This window comes from Panicum hallii, chromosome 7 (genome assembly GCF_002211085.1).
Source record: "Panicum hallii strain FIL2 chromosome 7, PHallii_v3.1, whole genome shotgun sequence".
Lineage (NCBI taxonomy): Eukaryota > Viridiplantae > Streptophyta > Magnoliopsida > Poales > Poaceae > Panicum > Panicum hallii.
This window is the reverse complement of record NC_038048.1, coordinates 38,044,997-38,067,234: the sequence shown is the minus strand read 5'-3', so window position 1 is coordinate 38,067,234 and position 22,238 is coordinate 38,044,997. Positions and strand designations below refer to the sequence as shown.

The 22,238-nt window shown below is 46.0% G+C and overlaps 4 protein-coding genes across 5 annotated transcripts; 2 read left to right on the top strand and 2 right to left on the bottom strand.

Annotated features, from left to right (window-relative positions):
* Positions 1 to 1,647: 1,647 nt before the first annotated feature.
* LOC112899677 (plant UBX domain-containing protein 1) lies at positions 1,648 to 6,496 on the bottom strand. 2 transcript variants are annotated; one of them, XM_025968250.1, is made up of 8 exons: positions 6,293 to 6,496; positions 5,584 to 5,680; positions 5,419 to 5,487; positions 5,217 to 5,290; positions 4,635 to 4,764; positions 3,019 to 3,123; positions 2,571 to 2,772; positions 1,648 to 2,020 (listed from the first exon to the last, which is right to left on the bottom strand). In XM_025968250.1, the coding sequence occupies exons 1-8, from the start codon at positions 6,467 to 6,469 to the stop codon at positions 2,017 to 2,019; spliced, it is 858 nt and encodes a 285-aa protein (XP_025824035.1). In that variant the 5' UTR covers positions 6,470 to 6,496; the 3' UTR covers positions 1,648 to 2,016. The 2 variants fall into 2 exon arrangements, with proteins under 2 accessions (XP_025824035.1, XP_025824034.1); XM_025968249.1 differs by having other exon boundaries at positions 5,578 to 5,680; positions 6,293 to 6,494.
* A 4,115-nt stretch (positions 6,497 to 10,611) lies between these two features.
* On the top strand, positions 10,612 to 14,863 carry LOC112899671 (serine/threonine protein phosphatase 2A 57 kDa regulatory subunit B' theta isoform-like). The gene is made up of 2 exons (XM_025968240.1): positions 10,612 to 12,397; positions 14,131 to 14,863. Exons 1-2 carry the CDS (start codon positions 11,213 to 11,215, stop codon positions 14,485 to 14,487), a joined length of 1,542 nt encoding a protein of 513 aa, XP_025824025.1. The 5' UTR covers positions 10,612 to 11,212; the 3' UTR covers positions 14,488 to 14,863.
* Positions 14,864 to 15,103: 240 nt separating this feature from the next.
* Positions 15,104 to 17,809, bottom strand: LOC112899675 (26S proteasome non-ATPase regulatory subunit 6-like). Its single transcript, XM_025968248.1, has 8 exons — positions 17,570 to 17,809; positions 17,363 to 17,477; positions 16,648 to 16,738; positions 16,417 to 16,562; positions 16,110 to 16,329; positions 15,933 to 16,041; positions 15,637 to 15,805; positions 15,104 to 15,550 (listed from the first exon to the last, which is right to left on the bottom strand). Exons 1-8 carry the CDS (start codon positions 17,709 to 17,711, stop codon positions 15,376 to 15,378), a joined length of 1,167 nt encoding a protein of 388 aa, XP_025824033.1. The 5' UTR covers positions 17,712 to 17,809; the 3' UTR covers positions 15,104 to 15,375.
* A 151-nt stretch (positions 17,810 to 17,960) lies between these two features.
* LOC112899669 (elongator complex protein 3) lies at positions 17,961 to 22,157 on the top strand. Its single transcript, XM_025968239.1, has 9 exons — positions 17,961 to 18,532; positions 19,246 to 19,315; positions 19,434 to 19,606; positions 19,747 to 19,921; positions 20,017 to 20,183; positions 20,374 to 20,593; positions 20,680 to 20,784; positions 21,068 to 21,220; positions 21,799 to 22,157. The coding sequence occupies exons 1-9, from the start codon at positions 18,039 to 18,041 to the stop codon at positions 21,955 to 21,957; spliced, it is 1,716 nt and encodes a 571-aa protein (XP_025824024.1). The 5' UTR covers positions 17,961 to 18,038; the 3' UTR covers positions 21,958 to 22,157.
* Positions 22,158 to 22,238: the final 81 nt, after the last annotated feature.

Below are 22,238 nucleotides of genomic sequence, written 5' to 3'. Positions count from 1 at the left end.
CACCACTGTTGCTGCCGTACCATTAGTTAGCTTAACGATGATCAGTTAACCTGTGTCCTTTTTTACTTCGAAGAAAAAAAGAGGATCCCCAACTCGCTGTTCAGCGCTTCCCACTTTCCCAGGGACCCAGACCGCAAAGTAGATGGATCATCTACTGAAGCTATGAAGCAGCAGGCCAGCAGCACCACGGCTTTTTTCTGAGCGCGGCGGAAAAGGCCAGTTTTGTTGTTTTGTTCTCGTCGTCTGGTTTGCGTCGGAGTCCACGGACTTTTTGGTATTTGCTGCGCGGGTGTCGTTGCAAAATGTCAGCGCACTGACTGGCAGAGGCTTGAAAAACGGGTTCCTCCTCCGTTTGACTTATGACTATGACCGCCGCCCCCCGGGAATAAGAACATCCGCCGGCTGCTATCCTACCGACCAACCACCACCGCTGCAGCTGCAACGCAAACTTTGCTAGTAGCTTTCCTCTAACGAGGCGGCAAAGCCGTTCAAGCCAGCAGCTCGAGATCAATTCTTACTGGCGGCGGAGCAAGGATTAAAATCTACTTATCATGAATCTACCGTCTACTGTATTCTAACCGATCAAGTAAACTATAACAGCAACCGCTATGACTTGCCATGCTGGTGGCTCCGCCACTGATTCTCACGGATAAAGATTCTACACGTAGCACGATAGCACTAGCACATCCTTTGGGATCTGGCCTGGGCTACGCAAAAGGCAGGCTGCAGGCAGCGAGGCCTGAATGCTGAAAGCTCATGTTTCCTTGAGCCAGATCAGTCACATTCTGCTACTGGTTGGTGCCTGGATGCTCTGCAACAACTGGACTAGCTATAACTTGTGGCTGCCAAACTCTCCACTCCACCGGGAAGGACCAGCAGCCCCATGATCTCGGTCGCCTAGGATTCAAGAAGATGGCATCACGCCGACCTCATCTTGGCTGACCAGACGTCAGGCCTATCATGTTACATGCTGCCCGGTGTTGGCGGCCTCTGTCAGCTGCACTAGTTTAGCTTCTCCGGAAGTGACAGCCGAAACGCCAGATAGAATCATTATACAGGATTGCAAGATAACATAAACATCGGGCGATAGGGACAGCCACGAATAAGCAGCCTCCCTCCCCTAGCCGGCTAGCACTCGAGTCCCTCTTGTCCAAAGCACACCCATTCATTCACCCGCAGAACACAGCAGGTGCTAAACATTGAACAGAAACACACAGATATCACGATCACGAAGAATGTAGCTGGTCCACGGACCACTATTAGTCGAAGAAAATGCGTGCCACTTGGCGACAGATAAGTCAGCTGCTGAGGGCTCCATCACCATCAATTACGAGAAAGCAACCTGCCACGATATCATGGGCTTAGGCACCCCAGATCTGAAACCCCACGTTTGTTGGGCCCCGTTTAGATCGCAAATGTTTATAACATTTGGAACTTTTTGGTACTGTAGCGTTTTTGTTTGTATTTGATAAATTTTATCTAATTATTGACTGACTAGGCTTAAAAGATTCGTCTCGTGATGTACAATTAAACTGTGCAATTAGTTATTTTTTTTACATATTTACTGCTCCATGCATGTGTCCCAAAATTGATGTGATGGAGAGAGAGTGTAAAAAGTTGGAAGTTGGAAGGGATCTAAACAAGGCCTTGGTATATCTTTCAGGCCGACTCGAGCACTTTCAGTTTTGTGGAATGTATTGTGTGAGGACACAGGCAGGCACAGCATTGCACACCTGAGTATTATTTCCACTGTTGCTATGGGGTTTACACAACGCGTAAGGTGGCAAAGCGCTTAGCCAGAGCACCATTCTGACGAGTCGTGACACATAAAATTTACATGCCACTCGGCTCCCACCTGCATAAGTGGGGACCCACTTCTAACACCCCAACAGCTTGAGGACAGCAGTGCAGCCTGTTCAAATCTGAAGTTGCTAACCATGAATCATTGTGTGTTTAGAAGCCTGACAGAGTGATCCTGTGTTGAGGGCAGGCAAATACTTGACGCCCCAAGTGGTATCACCTGCAAAGATGAAGGTAGATAACAGTCATTTGTTGTGATCTAGCAAATCAAAAGATGTTCTGAAACAAAAGAAGTAGAGCACACATGGTGTTCAAGCAAACAGAATCATCACGATAAAAACATCCTTTGGTTGGGTTGCTTCAACACACAACATAGTATGAGATGCATGCATTGAGATGAAACTGATTATGCCCCAAAGGTAAAAGTTCACGGCAAACAAAAATTAACCAAAGACATGGACTCTACCAAGTAAGGATCCACTTCAGGGCTCCCTGTAAATTCTAACAATGTTCTGCAATGCTGGATAAGGGCATATGCACACTGATCGAAACAAGATCAGAAATTATCACCAGAAACCTGACAAGTTATTTTCTCCTTTTAACTATTCGACCACAATGGAAAGAAGATTACTTTTGGACTTTCTTACCAAAAGTATGCGATCAATTTCACAAGAACAGAGATACTAACACTGTGGAACTAGAAGATTGATAAAAAAAAGACTTGGAAAAGGCCCCCCAAAACAAAAGATTGCAATGGAGAACAATATTACCTTTTGAGCCACTTTGGTTTGCCTGGCTTCTTATTTGTTGTTGGTACAGGATCAGGTTGAGGTACACTAGACTGAAGAGCAGACGAGTTCATCCTAGAATCATCAGGTTGACTAGCAGGTTTCAACAGAAGTGACAATCCATCTAAATTTTGAATTTCTTCACGGAGAAAAGGTCCTGCTTTTAGTTCATCTGTATATGAACCTGAATGTTTAATGCATTTGATACCATTCATTAGAAAACTCATGAATATCTGAAATCTAACAAAGTGACAACTATGACTATTTTTGGATAATTATCATCATATGCGTGAGGAAATACAGTTTTATAAAAGTGTGACACTAAAATTGATTTCTATTAAGATGCGCAATAACTATTTAAAACATACAGATGACAGGTAATTATTGTTTATTTTCTTAACTTGGCACTAGTCATTATGATGATGCATACCTTCAGGAAGATCATAAGAAAAGTGGATATTAGCTCCAGGGACAAAACCAGCTGTATAGAAGTCCTGCGATGTGTCTAGTATTCGCTTCTTTGGAGGTACTGTATCTGTTTTGGAATTGGAAGGACCCAGAATTAAGAAATTGTAAACAGTACATGCCTAAGATATGAGTATGGAAGATACATAGAATCTCAGAAGTCAAATGCATGCCAAATAACAACACAGATCACAACGATGATCAGAAGATTTCACAAGTTCAACCCAAGAAACATTTGGCATACAAGTTCAGTGGCGCATGATTTATCTAAAATAGGCACCATGATAAACATATGCATCACTTTATACGCTGCTGTTGTTCAAATTATGGTCCAGGATAGGCACCAAACTGTTAGAAGAAAGCAAAATGAGGAGACCTCCCATTTGCTACTGACGGGGGCGAACATCACGGACCTCCCCCAAAGTACGGTCTTTAGGGAGCTAATCACGGATTAGTCCTCCTAAACTGTGCACGACCTAGCCGGGCAGCCATGCGGCCAAAGACGGCCCACTGACTGAAGGAACGTCGACGGCCCAGCATCACGCCCAGACACGGGGCGTGACACGCCTCGCTCGACCCCAAGGGCGCGGACTCCGCCTCGCCCGACCTCGAGGGCGTGGACTCCGCCTCACCCGACCCCAAGGGCGGCCGTCCGACCCGGAGTGTACCGGACGCTGGCCCGCCGCCCCGGTGTACGGCGGCCGCGCCCGTCTCAGAGATGTGGGGCCCTTAGGCCCCGCGGGAGTAAAAGCTCGCGTCGGAGGTCAAGCCTCTGACACGAGAACAGGTGAAGGCACGCCTCGACATGACCTCCGGAGGTGACAGGCCATCACGGTGAGCCCCCATCGCCCGCCGCGCCAGGGGTTAAGCCGCAAAACGCGCCGGGGGCTAACACCGCCCATCTTGTCAGAACGCACGTCGCCCGCCGTGCACGCCTGGGGCCCTGTGAAGGCACACGTCGCACGTCGCGCCAGGGAGCGGCGCAGGGACACCCCCACCGTGAACTACAGGGCCCATGGGACCCACGTAAAGGGAAGGAGAGCTACGGGATCTCGGCGACCTCTATCTCTCTCTCTCTCTTATGTATCCGACCCCTACCCCTTTGCGTATAAAAGGGAAGGGGAGGACCCCCGTAGGGACATTCCGCCCGAACCAGTATAAACCTCTATGTCTTCCTTGCACACCATCCGGGCCAAACGTGCAAACACAAATTCACTAGTCAGCGGTCCGAAACACCGACAGCTACTGTTGTACAGACTTAATGAATCAGTGTTGTTACTGGTTTTACACTTCTACAATATTATTTTGTTGCCTCATAGCACTTATTAATAATTGCCTCATAATTGAAAGAAAACCCTTTGCACAAAATGATGTATTAAAAGTTTCTTCACAGATTTTGTACGTGTGAAACTATTTATGTCAGATAGCTGTTTCCCTACTTGTCATGATTGCCAACGCATTTGCTTGCGAAAAAATAAATATAAGCAAGTCTTACCATAGCAAATCACAGCCAAAATAAATTGTAAAATACAAAGGAATGATCAAGGGTGAAACAGGACAGGAGAGAGAAGCAGAACTTACAAAGATAGAATGGCAGATCTGGTCTAGCAAGTACTTTCATGAGCAGGTCCACTAGACTATGAATCCTCTCTGATGGAAGAAAGTCAGCCTCAAGAATGTGGTCATCAGGGAATCTCACCCTCATTACCGCCTACAATCACGAATGTAACCATCAGGGAATGGCACCCTCATTACTGCCTACAATCAAGGTGGTTATGGGCAATATGGAAGAGAAAAGGAAGAAAAAACAAGTAAATCAACGTGCATTTAAGAAATCTAAGACTATGTTATTAAAAACGTGCAATTAGAACTACATATTATTATGCCATATTTTCTTAAGACGATTTCACATGCTAGAAGTTAATTAGAACATATATCTCCCTGTCAAACATTAAAAAAAAGTTGCAACTGCTCTTCAAGCATCTCTTAAAGCACTTCTCAGTTAATGAAGGATTAAAAAGGAGCTAACTAAGACTCACACAGAAAGGAACAAAAGAACTGCTTCAAATTGTTTCTTTGTATATAGTGGACTGGACCATGAAGCATTGCATATTAATTGATTGTGAGAAAATTAAATAGGAATGATGTGCATTATAACCCTACCTTTGTAATCTTTGCTCGCTGAGCAGCAAGTTCTGCCTCCCGTATCTTGCGAGTCTTTAGCATTTTAGATTGCTCTGCACAAAGTCATCATTTTAAACAGTGTTACAGTATGTAAATGAGAAAGCAAAACAATACAGTTTGACCAATATTAAACTAAGTTGATATTAAAGTAACTTTAAAGACCCGAAACCATATTTTGTACCTGCCATCCTGTTCGAAACCAAGTTAAAGTAATCAGCAGGCTGAAGTTCATAAAAGTCATCATCTTCCTCTGCAAGAACATGTTTTGATGTCACAAAAGAACTAGCATAAAGATAAGAAAGGTTTCCGTACAAAACAAAATCAGATGAAGCTTCAGTACCATGATCTGCACTGGGCAGCTTGTTAGGTTGTAGAGCAAATTTCTCGCTTGAAAAAACCCGGATCTGGTGTCCAAGTTCCTCTCCCACTGCTTTCAGCTTGTCCTGGGATTTTTCCAAAGAAAACAGAGTTATCAGAGGCTTTGTTGCATCCACCTTTCCTACCGATGGAAATCTTGGAATACAAAGGTTTCAACTTTCATCCAAAGATGAAGCATGACCATTGCTCTAAAAATAAAACCCTCCTAGAAAATAATTCAACGTTGTAATTTACGGAATGTTGCAGAACCATCAAAGCACGCATTGCTCGGGTTGATCCCCCAGATGACCAACTCAGAAGCAAAGAACCTATCTTGTACGCACAGATTCAGGAACTAAACGCGCACCAAGAAGTGGACTCCCTAAACCCTCTAGCAGAACGCAAGAGCCCGAAAGAACCAGCGCCATCCCCGAAACCCGCAGGCAAGAACAAATCCCCACCCTGTCCAAAGAACCTGAACCCAGCCTCCCCTCCGGACCCTAGGGCCGGCGAACCCGAACGAGAGGCCGCCAATCCTCCAAGAACCCTCCCCAAGAACCCTCGCGCCGCTGCAAGAACCGAAACTAACGGGAGCAAGCGCCAGCCCAACCCAACCAGCAAGCACGGAAGCGATCAACAAGATAATCGCGCAGGGGAGCGGGGCGGAGGAAAGCGGGGGCTGGAGGCCGCGCACGTACCGCGGCGCGCTGCGCGTCGGCGTCGGGATCCATGGCCACGGACGCCGGCGAGAGCTCGTCGTCGCCGTCCTCGCCCCTCTTCCTGCGGCGAGTCGCGCACGGCCAGAGGAGGGTGGTGGTGGAGGAGGAGGAGGAGGAGGAGGGGCCCGCCTGGTGGTGGGGGTACTCTGCTTCCATCTTGGACGGGAAGGGAGAGGAAAGGATCCTTGGCGAGGTGGAGACGGGCGGGCCCGGGTTTCGGGATGCGGATCTCAGCTCCGACTCCGGATCCGATACTAGGGAGAGGAGAGAGCACGCGGCGGCCAACTCGTTTGATACTGCACGTCGGCCTGATGCGTCTGGGCCCAAAACAATTTTGGGCCGAATTTTTTTGGTAGCGTCATCCCAGGCGCATGTGGCCCGCGTTGACAAACACCTGAAGGGCGGCGTTTCAGTGTTCACACGGGAGACACGGTAACGCACAGCTCCCGAACGTCGCGATCAAAGCCACGTCAGCTTCCGAACATACAAAATAACCTTTTGGAACTCTGATGTTGGTTTGTCCTGGGCGCTGTGGTGCACGGGATTAAAAATTAGACCGTCTCCAGCAGAGGCCGCATCTCGTCTCGAAGTGCATTTTACACAGACCAATATCACTATTCAAGGTTCAGCAGGCTGTGCAACATGCAATGCAAAAGGGGCGCTGCATAGAAACGTCCCGCGTATCTCCGTATTCTCTCTCCATCCCGCATATCCGATGGTTTCTACGTGGGCAACAAAAGAACGAGGACAGCCCAACAAAGGCGCGAAGCAACGATCTCAGCGGGCCCAGCAAGCACGATGCGCAGCCTGTTCTGCGTGCTGCTGGAAATTGGCCAATTTGAAGCGTAAAGTTTAGGTGGACCTGGCCCCTATTATACACTACGGAGGGGCCTTCTCCTGAAGACAGTCTTAGCGGATGTTAGGATTGAGGATCAAAGGAGAGCGATGAGTGGGTTAGTGGGATGGCAAAACGCCAGCTCTTGTGGTGGGGGATATTCTGATGGAATTAGATCCATGTAACAGTAGGCTATGTCGGCTTAAGGTGCTTGATATTTTTGAAAATAGTTTTTGTTTCATCTTTTATCTAAAAAAATATCTATATTCCACTAAATCATTGACGTGGTGAAGCGCTCGCCACCAAGTGCTCGTTGGGTAAAAGCTCTCAAAGTAACAATTTCTGTTTCATTTGACGAGCATCCTATGGAACATTTGAGAACCTGCCAAATCAGCCATGAGAACATTTCAATGAATGGGGGGGAATGGACCCACCTCCCTTTTTCTCTTTAAATAAACCAAAAGGAAGAGCTAAGGATATATACAACGAACCTCTCGAGGGAACACCATAAACGCCCATGCTTTCGCGAGCGTGTTTTAAGAACAAGTGATGGGCAGGACGCGACACGATGATGACCGATGACCGTGAGCTGTTCCCATACCACGCGTGTAGCATCAAGAGCACTGCCCGTGGAGAGTGGGCCGGCGGCCGTCACGCACGGACGAGGACAACGGACAACTGAAAGGGACGATTAGTAGCGAGGACGGATGGCCGTGCTTGGTTACTTGGCTAGGTGCCGTCACCTGTCACGCTGCCCACACGGCTGCGCCGCCTGCCGGCCGTACCCTCTCCCTAATCCCTTGCCATCATCATCATCATCACTGCCTCCGACGATCGATCCGACCGCCCCGCGCGCGCTCGCTCCGAGTCCAGGATTGGCAGGCGCCGCGTCGGCGTGGTCCACGGCCCCGGCCGCCGGCACCGGCAGCGCTGCCGCTGCTCATCCCCTAGCAGCAGCTGCGCCAGGCCACCAGCCCACCAGGCCAGAGAGAGCCCCACGGGCGGCAGGTGGCAGGCGGCAGCCGAGCGCGTGAGGCGTCGGCCAGGCGACAGGCGGCGACGGGCTGGCGCTGGCAGACACGCGCACGCTCCCCCGCACGCTGGCACGCGGCCCGCACGTTGCAGCCCCCCAACTCGGAACGGAAAGCTAGATGGGTCACTACGCTAGGAGCCGGCCCGATCGCTTGCTTTTCCGCTAGCGACGCCACGGGATTGCTCTCGGCCTCGCTGCTTTTTTCAGAGCTCTCTCTCTCTGGTATTGACGTGTCGCTGCAGCTGCTGCAGAAAGACGGAACGCGTTAGTGGCAGTGGAATGTGTTAGGTCTGGCACTCTGGCGGCTTGCGCCGCTGGGTTGGTAGCTGCTACGCTCGGTGCCTTGCTGCCCTTGCTGCCCGCGCCGGCGCCGGCGCCCACCTCCCGCCGTTTAAGAAATTTCGAATTTTGATATTTGACATCTAATTTGTAGGTCTTTCAAAATATAATCTCCTTTCGAAATATAACCTTCTGCACGTGAATTCTTTCAATTTGAGAGATTTCATCGCCTTTTCTCTATTTTTCTAATTTTCCTTTTTATTTTCATTTTAAGACCACCTAAAAAGATGACATTGCTCCTCACCTTATCTTTTTCACTTATTGGATCCAATCGGCGTGGCAACTCTCCCGTGCGTTCATCTCTCCTCCACTCGCTTTCTGTCTCTTGCTCGTCAAGAATAGTGCGCTGCCGTCGGCACTGGCCGCCCTCCCCGACACACGGGATAGGACTAGAGAGATTGAGGGCGGTGGCACCGGCAGCAGGCAGAGGGTAGCCGGGCGTGGAGTCGCCCCGCCTCTCCTGGTCAACTGATATGCCCCAGCCAGCATGACAGCGTCGTCATGGCCGAGGTGCTACAGCTTCCCCAGTGGATGAGATCGGCATGAAGGTGGCGACGTGCTGTTCTTGGCGAGCGAGAGACAGAGAGCGAGCGGGGGAGAGATGAACGCACGGAAGAGTTGCTAGGCCGATTGGATCCAATCAGTGAAAAGGATAAGGTGAGGAGCAATGTCGTCTTTTCAGGTGGTCTTAAAACGAAAATAAAAAGAAAAATCAGAAAAATAGAGAAAAGGCGATGAAATGCTTCAAATTGAAAGAATTCACTTGCAGGGGGTTATATTTCGAAAAGTTTGCGAATTGGATAGCAAAACACGTGAGGCGTGTGTATTTAGTGTTAAATATTAAAATTTCTCCTATGTGATGGTTTCGGTGGCCTTGGAGGGAGTGAGAGCAATGGAATCTGGAGGTCGAAGCGATCGAGGAAGGCATGCAAGGCACTGTTTGGCTCTGCAGGGCTAAAATTTAGCCTAGCTATTAAAAAAGAATCTTACTATTTAGAAATATTAAATAAATTTTATTTATAATTTTTTTCACATATGGGTGCTAATCCGTGAGACAAATTTAATGAGTAATTAATCTATAATCTGCTACAGTAATGCAATTAGTTTTATAATTAAATTTTATTTAATATTTATAAGTAATAAAATTGTCTTTAATATGATAGGGCTAACACCCGAGGTGTCGCCCCGAGGTACGGTGCGGTGGTAACTGCAACGCACGATTCAGCTGGAAGCAAAGAGCAGAGCAGAGGGCAAGTGCGCACCGACAGCCTCCCAGCGGGTACCGGCATAGACACATCTCCTACGCGCCACCCTCGGCCGTTACGATATCCTTGTTTATTCAGCGGGGTCAGTACTTAATAGTTAGTACTATAAGCTTGCCGTGCCGTACTCATCACTGCTGCACTGGAGCTCGGCGCGTCGCTTTACTTTCTTCCCGATCAGCCGGCTAAACATCAATCAGATTAGGAATTGGGTTCAGATTCCGTTGAGGTTTGGTGACAAGGCAGCGCTCCTCCAAAACGGAGGTGAGGTGACAGAAGGGAGAGGAGAAGGAAGGGAATCACCGTCACCGCCGGATTCAAGGCCAGCGCTAGCATCCAAGACAGGGTCCAGACACCAAAATGCGGCCGAGACTGGGACCTGTTTCGTCGGAACTAAACTTTAATTCCGAGACGTTTAAACACTATAAAATGTAGTATAATTAAAAAAATAATTATATAAATGAAGAATAATTTATAAGATGAACCTATTAAACCTAATTAGTTCATAATCTAATCATATTATATTAAATAAATATATACTAATGATTGATTAATTAAGATTAATAAATTTATTATATGAATTAGTACCAGCTTATGCAATTAATTTTATAATTAATTTTAATCTCTCTATTTATCATCAAATATCCGATCGATCAGAACTAAAAATCAATCCCGGATTCCAACGGCCCCCTAAACTAATAAACTAAAGTGACAGCGGTGGCAGCAGCAGCTGCGTGGCAATTAAGTGCGGCTCACCCCAGAACAGCTAGAATACTGTGGGTTAGCGTCACGCTCCCCTCCTCCCCGTCTCTGGCTGCCGTCCCTTCCCTTGCATCTCTCGCTCTCCTCGCAGTCGCATCGCAGTGCCGCCCGCGCGAGCTTTTACTCCTACTCCATCCCCTCCCTTTGCTACTTTTGGGGACCTCTAGGCCTCTCAAATCCAGAGAACCAAAAAGGAGAGAGAAAGAGAGAGAGCTCGCCAGCCCGAGAAAAGGTTCCTGCCCTCCTCCCCAGCCTCGCCCTCACCCCGTCCCCTCCCACATCCGATTGCTATCTGCGCTTCTTGGATCCTAGATTTGGTCGGCCGGCGGCGGCGGCGGCGGTTCCGGGAGCTGGGAAAGACTGGGTTTTTCTGCCCATGGAGGCGTGGCCTGATCCGTTCAGGCCCGGGCGCTGGAGTGGCTCCCTGACCAGGTCCGATTCGTATTGGTTCAAATGATCTGGGCGGCCTGATTGGCTGGTTGATTCTGCCAGGGGGATCGGAGCTAGGGTGTGGGTTCTTGGCTGGCTGGGCGGTGGGCTCGTCAGCTTGGGTCTGGTGAGATCTTGGGGTTGTTGGTTCAGCTCAGGAGCCGCAGGTCTGCGTAGATCCCTTCTTTGCTTCAGTGGCTGGTTTGTACTGCTAGGGTTTTGGTTGCCTGTGGTGGAAGATGATTAAGCAGATCCTTGGCCGGCTGCCGAGGAAGCCGGGGAAGGCTGGGGATAGCCGTGATGCTGCTGCTGGGGTGGCTGCGGGGAACGGTACAGAGCCTTCGAATTCTTACAGTGTTGCCAGGAGCATGGACTCGGGGAACAAGAGGACTGGAAATGGGGATTACCCAGTGCCACCTGGGGTAACTCCTAACTCGGTGATGAATGGGGCTGTGCTGTATCAGTCCAATGAGCCGCTGCCAGCGTTCAAGGATGTGGCAGCGTCCGAGAAGCAGAATTTGTTTGTCAAGAAGGTGAACCTGTGCTGTGCTGTGTATGACTTCATGGATCCGACAAAGAACCTGAAGGAAAAGGAGGTGAAGCGCCAGACGCTTATGGAGCTGGTCGATTACGTCACCTCGGCGAACGGCAAGTTCTCGGAAGTCGTCATGCAGGAGATCACCAAGATGGTGTCCATTAACTTGTTCCGGAGCTCCAACCCCACGCCCCGTGAGAACAAGGCCATTGAGGGAGTTGATCTGGAGGAGGACGAGCCCCTCATGGACCCGGCATGGTCGCACTTGCAGATTGTGTATGAGGTTTTCTTGAGGTTTGTCGCATCGCAGGAGACAGATGCAAAGCTCGCCAAGAGATACATAGATCATTCCTTCATTCTTAGGCTACTAGATCTTTTTGACTCAGAGGACCCCAGGGAAAGGGACTATCTAAAGACAATACTTCACAGAATATATGGTAAATTCATGGTTCATCGCCCGTTCATCAGGAAAGCAATTAACAACATATTCTACAGGTTCATATTTGAAACAGAAAAGCATAATGGTATTGCAGAGCTGTTGGAGATCCTGGGCAGTATTATCAATGGTTTTGCCCTTCCTCTTAAGGAAGAACACAAGTTGTTCCTTGTTCGTGCACTGATCCCTCTTCACAAGCCAAAGTGTGTATCTATGTACCATCAACAGCTATCTTATTGCATCACACAGTTTGTTGAGAAGGACTGCAAACTTGCTGACACAGTTATTAGGGGCTTACTGAAATACTGGCCTGTGACAAACAGTTCAAAGGAGGTGATGTTCTTGGGTGAGTTAGAAGAGGTTTTAGAGGCAACACAGCTTGCGGAGTTTCAAAGATGCATGGTTCCACTCTTCCGTCAGATTGCCCGTAGCATGAACAGCTCCCATTTCCAGGTCAAAATCTTACTGGGCTTGTACTTAAGCCTGTCATCAATTTCAACAAACTTGTTTGTTGGTTCTTCTAATCCATGGAACATGTGCTCTTAGCCTCTTACTGCTTTAGGCATCTGATTCTGCATTTTTTGCCTGCATATGCACATTGATTGCTTGCACGCATTTAACAGCTAGTCTTCCGCTCCCTGGGTATGGAAAACAATATTGAAGTGTCTCCAGCTTCACAATTAAGACACCTTCTCTGCATACCTTTGTGTTTTCTTATGTATAGTTTGTGCAGATGGATTTCCTGTTGTTTTGATATATGCTAATCTGTAATTAAGAACAATTAAAGAAAGCATTTGTGCTAGGTGATACCACAGGATTGGAGAATATGCATAGTAATTTGTTCCCTTTCTTTTCGATGTTTCTTGTACCTTAAAGTCTTAGACCTTTATGTGCATCTTTCTTAGTAATCATATTATATATATAGCAAGCTTTTCATGTTTATATATCTACTTCTGCAAAACACAAACTTCTGTATAAATCTACTCCTAAGTGCGGGAAAGATTAATTTTAAGTGTATCTACTCCCAAGTGTGGAAAAGATTAATTTTTAGTGTTGCCAGGCTTTGCCGTTAAGATCCCTTCCCTGCGCACTAGTGTTTATTTTTGTGTATAATTTAGGCACGTGGATTTTCATTTGTGTTTATATATATGCTAATCTGTGATTAAGAGCAGTAAAAGAAAACATTGGTGTAAGCCATCTGTTCTTTGAGTTATAAGTATATCAATTTTTGTATCTTAAAGTTATCTGGAGAATGCAAATGATATTTTGTTCCGTTTTTGTGTGTGTTTCTCGCATCGAAGACTTAGAGAATGATATGTTACATATAGATTAGTGACTGAACAAACTTCTCTTTTCTATATCTACTGTAAAACAAAAGTTTCTGTAGAAGTTGCTATAAGGAGTCTCATGTCTTAAAGTAGATTCTTTGCTTTGAACCGGGAGTCTCATGTTCATGTAGCAAAACAGATATTTGTGCCACCCAGATTCGATAGCAAACACAAGCCACTAGTTTTTCCCAAATTATGACTTGAGGTGCAAATCTGTTTTCTGTTTTGTCCTGGTGCATGGTATTTGTTTAACCTTATTACTGAGCTGCTTCATTGGGTGTAACCTGTCCATCGATTTCTGATTGTCGAAGTCTGTTTTTCTCTGGCTATTGCTCCTGTCCTGGCTACGGTTTCTTTCTTTCTTTCTTTCTTTTTTCTGGCGGTCGCTCCTGTCGTGGCTATGTGTGAAATCATGTTCGCCTATTTCTGACTCTCAAAGCCTTGTGTATTTTCTGACTGTCGCTCCTTTCCTGGTTATTTGTAAAATCCTGATCGTCTATTCCTGACCATCAAAGCTTGTCCATTTTCTGACTGTCACTTCTGTTTTGGTTATCTGTAAATCAGGTCTTAGACAACATGTGCATTTTGGATGCATAATTGTTTGCTATCTTCTTACTGGCCTATCATTCTAGCTTATAACTGTGTAATTATGCTGCTTGGATCCCGCTGGCTCTGTAGGACAGATTGTAGTTTTTGTATGGAATCATCATTCATGGTTTCTGGTGGTTTTGTTTAGTTGTGTGTTTCACAGGAGAGCAGTTTTAGCTAGCTGCAAGTGAAATTCCCATCATTAGCTTACTGCAGTTTTTTATATACTCATCCTTTGTGTCTTATGTTTTTCTCCTTTTCTGTTCATAGGTGGCAGAGCGGGCTCTGTTTCTCTGGAACAATGACCATATTGAAAACCTAATTAAGCAAAACTACAAGGTGCTATTACCTATCATCTATCCAGCACTCGAGAGAAACACCAGAGATCACTGGAACCAAGCTGTTCGTAGCCTGACATTGAACGTACGCAAGATATTCTCTGATCATGATTCTGCATTCTTTGGGGAGTGCGTTCAGAGGTTCAACGATGAGGAACTTAAGCAGGAGGAAACCGATTCAAAGCGAGAAGCCCTGTGGAAGCGCCTAGAGGAAATGGCCACCTCAAAACCCGGTGAAAACAACCCCTCGGGCGCACCCAATGGCAAATCCAGTCAAGCTGCTGGCTAGGACACACAATAACAGCTGTGGTCTTGCAACTCTTTGACTCGTGCCCTGGAACTCAGGTTGTTGTGATTTTAGTGTTGGAATTTTTTGTTGGTGCGTTGGTTTGCCCCTGTTGTAGGTGGGTAGGACGTGTTTGGTTTCGTCAGAACTGTATGATCAAAATGTACACATACAGAAGGATTTCCAAGAGATTTGGCATGTGTAGTGACATTACATATAGTCCAATAAACAGCGTCGATTTTGATTGAGGATATCCAGTTTGGGTGGGTTTATACTTTAGTGGCAGTGGGCATCGTGTTATTGTTTCACTGTTATACTGAAATGGTAGTGCGAGTATGTATTATACTGGAATATGATTGCCCACTACAGTTTTCTTGTATGTAGCATAGCATGTTTAAATTCTGTTTCTTGGCTGAGCAAGAAAAGCATTATCTATGAAAAAGGTTTTCTGACCCGTTAGAGACTGCTGTTTGATGTAGCAGAATACAAATGTTGTCTTCTGTCATGCAACTGATGTTTACGAAAAAAGGATTTTTTGTGCCTGAAAGATCAAACCAGATGGAATAGCAGCCACTAACTACAGCTAACAATGGCTCTTAGTTGCCCAACGATAAGACGGTAAACCAAAATAAAGAATTAATTCATCACAGAAGAAAACTCTACAGGCAATGCCCGTATTTTTCTTGGATCCATGTAATTAGGCTACAAAAGTACAAAACACAATTTCTCAGAACACAAATATCCCTAAAGCTCTTCACCGACCGTGACCAATGTAAGTCAGATGCTGCTCGTATGCTCAGGACCCAAAGTAAATAATACACTGCAAGTCACTGCACGGGAGCTCGAGCAATAAGTTCTGTCAAAGAGCTCAAACGGGCTTGAAGGGCTTGCCTACAGGTCAATAACTCGTGATAGCTTCTGGATGCGGTTCAGCAGGAAGTCGCCTTGCTTGATGGTTGCCTGGTAGAAGGCATTCCTGGCATCAGGTCGGTTTGTCTCCAAGACGCCAGCAACTTTGTCTATCTTGCAGTGGAGCTTCCCAGCAGCAATAAAGCGCGACAGTTCTCTGCATGGATGTGACACAAATGGTCATAAACTAGCTTATGAGTAACTACAGCTAGAATATGAGCACCGGGCATAGACTGCACTTACTGGTCAATGAAATCAACGGTAACACCAAAAGCAGCAGCCATGGCTTCCATTGTCACACTCTTGTACGATTCCAGAAATTGTGAGTAGACAACAGTGCGCACTTCACGCATGTAGTAGCGGAAATGAGGCTGCAGGTAACGGTCCAACTTGATCTGTTCCGTCAAGCCAGCTGAAGAATAAGAACCAGCGATGAGATTTCACTATAGCCAGGCAACCACAACAATTATCCACAAGAGCATTACTTATCATCAGTATATGGAAAAATGTGGAAGGAATATTATGATTCTGTTACTTACAGAATCCAATAAAAAATGACTTGTACTGGCAATTGTAGAGCGAATTGAGAAACTCGGATAGGTGAGGTACTTTGCCAATTACAGCGAGGATCTCAGGTGCATCTACAACCTGCAAAGATCCATGTTGGTCAGAAATCCAAGGCAATCAAGAGGACTTCAACAAACCAAACTGCATACCTTCTGCTTTAGAGAAACGCGATCCAGTGAGATAACACTTGTGAGGACTGTGTAGAAGATGAATGTATCATAGGTGAACAGCTCATAAGTTGTGAATGTTGAAATCGAATCCAAAAACAAGCTAGCAGCTTTCTTGAAGTTTCTAGTTGCCATGCAGTACAATCCTTCATACACTTTCAATCTGTTCTTCCTCTCCCAATCACCACCCTCCTCAAACAGGCTTCCATCAGGCAAAATATATCAGCATCAGATTTCATACTGCAAATCAAGCAGAAAGTGAAATAGCTAAATGACTTCAGAGACATACTTTTTGGCCTTGTCAATGGACTTTGAGATGAGATCAAAGTCCATATAGAAAAATCCAATTTGCAACGTGTAGAAAACAAGGTCCATCTTTTGGCCAACAGCTACGGTTTTTCCTTCAGTAACTTTAAGCTGCTCCAGAGCTTTTTCCTGAAATTTAGAAAAATCAGGTAAGATAAGCATGCTGGAACACATTAAAACAATTCTAATAAAGGGTAAAAAACAGCATATATACCTTCTCCCCAACCCTTATGAAATACAAGGATTTGGCAAGATGGGCCTCCCGTACTTCACTCTCACCCAAGTTCTCCTCAGCATCAGCAATTCTTCATAAATAAGAAATATAATTAACCAAGAGAAGATACTGACTGAACATTAACACTCAAGCATAATGGCTACAGAACTGACATGCACCAAAAGAGAAAGATGATAGTAACTTCAGAGTCTAGGTGCCATGATTAAAATTTTACTTGGACAACTGTCAGGAGCATCTTTACAGCTAAGTCAGAAGCTAGTTAAATGAAAGCCTTCCATGACACATTGATTTGTTTGCACACACCGTGACCACTATTTACCATCATCCATCATTCCTTGTGATCTAAATATAAATTAACAACCATAATTTACTATTGTCCTTGATGCCGAACAACAAGCCATGATTTGTTCAGGTCGAGAACACAGAAAAGTTACTAATTGCAATGTTCTTACTTTAGCTACTCAAAGCTAACAAAACCCACCAAACTTTTGACAGTAATATCGCCTTGCAACGCATAAATCATAAATTCAGTGAGTTCCAAGACTAAATTATTACCGAACTGAACAATAACAATGTTCAAATTACGAACATTGCGGTCACAGAGCTAGATGCATCAGCGCTCGCAGCATGAAACCCTAGGAGTCAGCCTAGAAATCGAGCAGGAAAAAGGTCACAAGCGGCGAGATCTACTCACTTCTCGTCAAACTTCCGGATCTCCTCGTCGATCCTGGCGCGCATCTCGGCCAGCAGCGCCGCGTCCATCTCCAGCACGCCGTCGGCCGCCAGCGACTCGTAAAGCGCCGCCATGTCTGCACCAATCACACCAGTCAGATCAAATCCAAAACCCCCCCGGCAATTGGACTCATACTCGAGGAAAGGAGGGGCGCGGCGCTGGTCCTACCGTCGGATTTGACTGCCGCGAGAACGTCGGCGCGGAGGTCGACCTTGGCGAGGTCGTCCACATCGGGGTGCGACAGCAGGAACAGCTTGTGCGCCAGCACCAGGTGCGGCTCCTGCTTCCCGTCCTCTCCGGCTCTGTCCATCTCGCCGCCGCTGAGCCGCCCTCGCTTTGCTTCCGCCGCAAGAAGGTTGGGAGAGAGAGACAGACCAGAGGAGGAGCTTCGTTTTTTTTCCAGCGATGGAGGAGGTGGAGAAATATATTTTCAGACTCGTGCTCGTACAACTTGCTATGCAGTAATTACCGATCCGAACCGTTCATCATATGATCGGACGGCTGTGCAGAGCCGAGAGCCTTTGAACCGTGTGCGAAAGGGCAGGGTGGGCGAAACGCCGACCCGATTGAGCCCAACTCCGCAACTCGTTCCCGACCCGAGCCCAAAACCCCTTGCTAGCGGAAACCCTTCTCTCCCATGGCGACCGCCGCCGCCGCTGCCGTGGCGGCACCGGAGCAGCCGCGCCGCCGGAAGCCGGCGCCGGGGCGCGGGGGAGTGGTCCTCCCCGCGGGCCTCTCGGAGGAGGAGGCCCGTGTGCGGGCCATCGCGGAGATCGTGTCGGCGATGGGGGAGCTCTCGCGGCGCGGGGAGGATGTGGACCTCAACGCGCTCAAGTCCGCCGCGTGCCGGAAGTACGGGCTGGCGCGGGCGCCCAAGCTCGTGGAGATGATCGCGGCCGTGCCCGAGGCCGACCGCGCCGCGCTGCTGCCGCGGCTGCGCGCCAAGCCCGTGCGCACGGCCTCGGGCATCGCCGTTGTCGCCGTCATGTCGAAGCCGCACCGGTGCCCCCACATCGCCACCACCGGGAACATCTGCGTGTACTGCCCGGGAGGCCCGGACTCCGACTTCGAGTACAGCACGCAGTCCTACACTGGATACGAGCCCACTAGCATGCGTGCCATTCGGGCAAGGTAATTTAGCTTACTGGCTGATGATGCCACTGGTAAATACTAATTGGGTTGCTTAAGTGAGGGAGCGTTGCACTGAGGCGAGTAGCTTCGTTTAGGTTAGTCTGAACTGAGCTGAGCTGTAAGTTTAAACGAACAGTACTGTTATTCAATGGACGCCTTCATTTAGAATTTTACATTGCAACAGAAATCACTAAGGGATATTTGAGAGAGACTTTATCATTCGCGTCCATGCTCCCTTCAATTTCTCTGAGCCTTTCTGCACCTAGGAGTGCAGTAGCTTTCAGTTTTTGTCGCAGTTGTGGTAACATGGCACAAGAAATTGTAGTTACACATGCTATTGCTAGACAGCTTATAAATCATGTTGTGATTCATAAAACCTATTATGAATTTTCTAAATGAGATACTGGACATTTTACTGAACATGCTATGATTGTGTAGATATGCTATGTCCCATACTAGTATTACTGGGGTTTGGTAACAGAAGAGTGCAAATGATGCGTAAACCATTTAATAGGAATGTGAATAAAATTATTTATTTGTTGCTCATGAAATGTGAAGGTACACCATGCCAACTAGGGATCTTTGGATATGGTTTTCTGATAGCCATGGATTATGTCTAGTGATTTAGATGTTCGTGTATTGTGGTTATTTAAACTGCTTTGTAGATACGCTTTTGGCAGATATTTTTTTCTGAGCTGCCTTTGTGATTTTAGGTACAATCCATATGTGCAAGCCAGAAGCAGGATAGATCAGCTTAAGAGGCTAGGACATAGTGTGGATAAGGTTTGTCGGTAGCCCAAGAGAGCACTCTGCCGTGTTTTATTGATTCTCTTATGTTCACTGCATGCTCTGTTTACTTTTGACCGACAGTGCAACAAGATAACTTTGACATACTCTGCAGGTTGAATTCATCTTGATGGGTGGGACTTTCATGTCCCTTCCAGCTGATTATCGTGATTATTTCATCAGAAATCTTCATGATGCTTTATCGGGTCACACTTCTGCAAATGTTGAGGAGGCTGTTTGTTATTCAGAACATAGTGCTGTCAAATGTATTGGTATGACGATTGAGACGTAAGTATCATTGGATAATTGGATGTTGCTTTTTGCTTAGTCGCTTTCATTGAAAAAGTATTTGTTTCTTCCCCACTTTCCTAGGAAAAAATATGGTTAACTTCAATCCTGAAATGATTTTTTTTTTCTCGAAATTCTAGGAGACCTGATTATTGCTTGGGCCCTCATCTGCGCCAGATGCTATCTTATGGATGTACCCGCTTAGAAATTGGTGTGCAGAGTACATACGAGGATGTCGCCCGTGACACAAACAGGGGCCACACGGTGGCTGCTGTTGCTGATTGCTTTTGTTTGGCAAAAGATGCTGGGTTTAAGGTGATAGCTTGTTCATCAGATAGCATTGTTTGGTTGATTTTGTTGCTTGTTTTGTTTATGATTGTTCTAATTTTCTTGATTCACCCTGTTGACAGGTGGTTGCCCACATGATGCCAGATTTACCTAATGTTGGAGTTGAAAGAGACCTGGAAAGTTTCAGAGAGTTTTTTGAAAGTCCAGCATTCCGGGCCGATGGTCTAAAGATTTATCCAACACTTGTGATTCGTGGAACTGGTCTTTATGAGCTCTGGAAAACTGGCAGGTACTTCACTGATCTAGCACTTGATACTCAAGTGTCTTGCTAAATTTTACCTACCTTATTGTGGTTATTCTTTACGAAATTTAAGGGTAAGAACTTCTGTACTTGTGACAAGGGCTCAGAAAGCCAGGGCTAACATGGTAGCATTTGCTGTGTTACAGATGCTGACATGGTAGCATTTGCTGTGTTACAGATATAGAAATTATCCACCTGAGCTGTTGGTGGATATTGTGGCTAGGATTCTGTCTATGGTACCACCATGGACACGAGTGTATCGGGTCCAGAGAGATATTCCTATGCCTCTTGTCACTTCTGGTGTCGAGAAAGGTAACCTTCGTGAGCTTGCTTTGGCTCGAATGGAAGATCTGGGCTTGAAATGCCGAGATGTCAGAACCCGTGAGGCAGGGATTCAGGTAAATACGAAATGCATAGTAAAATCATTTCACCTATATTAAATAAGGATGTCTCTACATTTTCCTAGTTGTGCATCTGTATGTAGGATATCCATCACAAAATCAGGCCAGATGAAGTAGAGCTTGTCAGGCGTGACTATGCTGCAAATGAGGGTTGGGAGACGTTCCTTTCTTATGAGGATACACGTCAGGTATTTATAACCTGCCATCCCAATTTGTGGGATCACAAGGATGCTTTTTCGATAAAGGAAGCTAGTATCACAGGGATGTGAATTCTGGAGTATGATGTGTGCCTGTATAGTGTATTTTCTAGTGTGATTATAATGTCCACCCTTTCGCCACTAATTTGGATCTTTCAGTTCTTGATGTTACAATTGTTCTACAAAGATTAGGGTCTAAACAGCTAAAGGACAATCTCTTGCCTTCTTGATCTTACACAATATATTCACAGCTTACTTTTCATGAATTTTACAGGATATCCTGATTGGCCTACTGCGCTTGCGTAAATGTGGCCGTAATGTTACATGCCCTGAACTCGTAGGGAGGTGTTCAATTGTTCGTGAGCTTCATGTCTATGGAACTGCAGTCCCTGTGCATGGTCGTGATGCAGATAAACTACAGCACCAGGTAATTTTAGCAAAGTTACATGGAGTATATGATCACCACCCAGGATTTTGGTCCTTGGGGCTACCATGTTTAGAAATTAGATATTCTGATCTCATGTTATGCTTGATCAACTGTAGTCACTGTTCTAAATTGAGCCAAGTATTTAAACTCCTTAGTAGTGTAAGGTCAACTAAAAATGATCTAGTGTGTTTAGCTTTGTTACATTTCACCAAGGGTTATCTACTGGGGTTGTATTTATCAGCCATGGTAAAGAAGAATTGATTGAGTGAAATACATGTTAATTTGAATGGAACAAAGCTAATACTCAGACATGCTCCAACACACTGCTTAAAGCCAGGAGAAACACTGAAAATGAAAATTAGTGCTTTCTGCTGGAGTCCTTCCAATTTCCTTAAATAATTTTTTGGTGCCAAATCTTAGTTTGCTAATTGTGGTGCTTTGAGCCATTTATTCTTTTATAATGGAACAACCACAGTCCATCATAAGCATTTTGACCATAGCCATTTATTATTCTGCAAAACAGATGTTATCTGCTTTTACAGCTGTTTAACATTCGTTCTGTCCATGCTCATTGACAGGGTTATGGAACTCTACTAATGGAAGAAGCAGAGAGAATCGCTCGAAGGGAGCACCGTTCGAAGAAATTGGCTGTGATTTCAGGAGTTGGTACTCGCCACTATTACCGCAAGTTGGGTTATGAGCTTGAAGGGCCTTACATGGTCAAATGTTTGGCATAATGTCATTTCACTTTTCATGGAATCATGTAAAGCAGACTAGCGTTTGTCATGTAACATTAGTAGCTTTTAAAAATGTTTTTCACTAGCCTCTTTTTCAATGTTGAGAAATGCAAATGAAAATGTTGTCTGGTGATGCTAAGTGGTTAGAAACCTACAGCTACTTAGAGATACTAAATAAACTCCTGTTGTTGTATTGGTCACTTATTTCTTGATACTAATTCTTGTTAATCAAAACTTTAAAAATGCAATATTAAAAGCCACTTTCCACCTCTATTTCATTA

What these genes read in the sequence shown, in the direction of transcription:
- LOC112899677 (XM_025968249.1), bottom strand. Translation starts at nt 6,469, where the DNA reads ATGGAAGCAGAGTACCCCCACCACCAGGCGGGCCCCTCCTCCTCCTCC. An exon ending in GCTGCCCAGTGCAGATCATG is followed by an intron (nt 5,488 to 5,577) that starts GTACTGAAGCTT and finishes ATGTTCTTGCAG; the next exon opens with AGGAAGATGATGACTTTTAT. An exon ending in TTCTTATGATCTTCCTGAAG is followed by an intron (nt 2,773 to 3,018) that starts GTATGCATCATC and finishes TTAAACATTCAG; the next exon opens with GTTCATATACAGATGAACTA.
- LOC112899669 (XM_025968239.1), top strand. Translation starts at nt 18,039, where the DNA reads ATGGCGACCGCCGCCGCCGCTGCCGTGGCGGCACCGGAGCAGCCGCGC. An exon ending in TAGGACATAGTGTGGATAAG is followed by an intron (nt 19,316 to 19,433) that starts GTTTGTCGGTAG and finishes CATACTCTGCAG; the next exon opens with GTTGAATTCATCTTGATGGG. An exon ending in CAAAAGATGCTGGGTTTAAG is followed by an intron (nt 19,922 to 20,016) that starts GTGATAGCTTGT and finishes CCCTGTTGACAG; the next exon opens with GTGGTTGCCCACATGATGCC.
- LOC112899671 (XM_025968240.1), top strand. Translation starts at nt 11,213, where the DNA reads ATGATTAAGCAGATCCTTGGCCGGCTGCCGAGGAAGCCGGGGAAGGCT. An exon ending in TGAACAGCTCCCATTTCCAG is followed by an intron (nt 12,398 to 14,130) that starts GTCAAAATCTTA and finishes TTCTGTTCATAG; the next exon opens with GTGGCAGAGCGGGCTCTGTT.
- LOC112899675 (XM_025968248.1), bottom strand. Translation starts at nt 17,711, where the DNA reads ATGGACAGAGCCGGAGAGGACGGGAAGCAGGAGCCGCACCTGGTGCTG. An exon ending in TCATAAGGGTTGGGGAGAAG is followed by an intron (nt 16,563 to 16,647) that starts GTATATATGCTG and finishes TCTAAATTTCAG; the next exon opens with GAAAAAGCTCTGGAGCAGCT. An exon ending in GTCATTTTTTATTGGATTCT is followed by an intron (nt 15,806 to 15,932) that starts GTAAGTAACAGA and finishes CTTATTCTTCAG; the next exon opens with CTGGCTTGACGGAACAGATC.